The 633-nt window shown below is 62.7% G+C and overlaps 1 protein-coding gene across 1 annotated transcript in view; it reads right to left on the bottom strand.

Moving 5' to 3' along the window:
- SPTLC2 (serine palmitoyltransferase, long chain base subunit 2) overlaps positions 1–239 on the bottom strand; it is a 169,077-nt gene extending 168,838 nt beyond the window's left edge. Inside the window, exon 1 of the mRNA XM_006884770.1 lies at positions 4–239. Within this exon, the coding sequence (XP_006884832.1) occupies positions 4–108 (105 nt within the window). The 5' untranslated portion in view covers positions 109–239. The remainder of the gene's footprint in view (positions 1–3) is intronic.
- Positions 240–633: the final 394 nt, after the last annotated feature.

Raw genomic sequence — 633 nt, 5'->3', positions numbered from 1 at the left:
GACAGCGGCGCTGCTCCTCACGTACCCGTTCTTCACTTCTCCGTTCGCCACGCAGCCGTTCGTCCGCACCGGACGCCGGCAGCAGCAGCCTCCTGGCTCCGGCCGCATCGTCCCGGCAGCACCAGGCACAAGGCAGGCTCTGTAGGCGGAGGCAGCAGCGGCGACTCCAGTCCCGCTCCGCACCCCACCCACCTCCCTGAAACCGGAAATGGCTGCAGTGCCGCCGCCAATTCCCGGCCTGGCCGTCACTGAGAGGCGGGGCTCACTCCCCGAAGAACGCGGTTCCCCCAAAACCAGCGGCGAAAGGAAAAGCACCGCCGACCAATCTGGAGGAGGGAGAGGCGTACCCTTCGCTGCTGTCTGACCAATCACCAGTGAGAGTGAGGGCCCTGGCCAGGGTGGAGGGTACTTTTCCAGAGGGACAGTGAACCTGACACCTGATTGGAGGTTTAAGCCAAGTCGTGAGCAGGGCTTGGCTAGCTAATGGTCTAGACTGAGTAGGAGGCGGGGTCCAAGAAAAATCCGCCAATGAGTGTGAAGAGAGAAAGGGGACTGAATGTAAGTCTCTGGAGCGGGTTCCCTGGTTCTCTCGGATTGGTGGCGCCCTCTCTGCCCTTGCCTCCAGGGAAGAGG

This window comes from Elephantulus edwardii, unplaced genomic scaffold (genome assembly GCF_000299155.1).
Source record: "Elephantulus edwardii isolate Elephantulus edwardi_28Jun2011 unplaced genomic scaffold, EleEdw1.0 scaffold00037, whole genome shotgun sequence".
NCBI lineage: Eukaryota > Metazoa > Chordata > Mammalia > Macroscelidea > Macroscelididae > Elephantulus > Elephantulus edwardii.
Note: the sequence above shows the minus strand (reverse complement) of the source record. Positions and strands in the feature narration are given on the sequence as shown.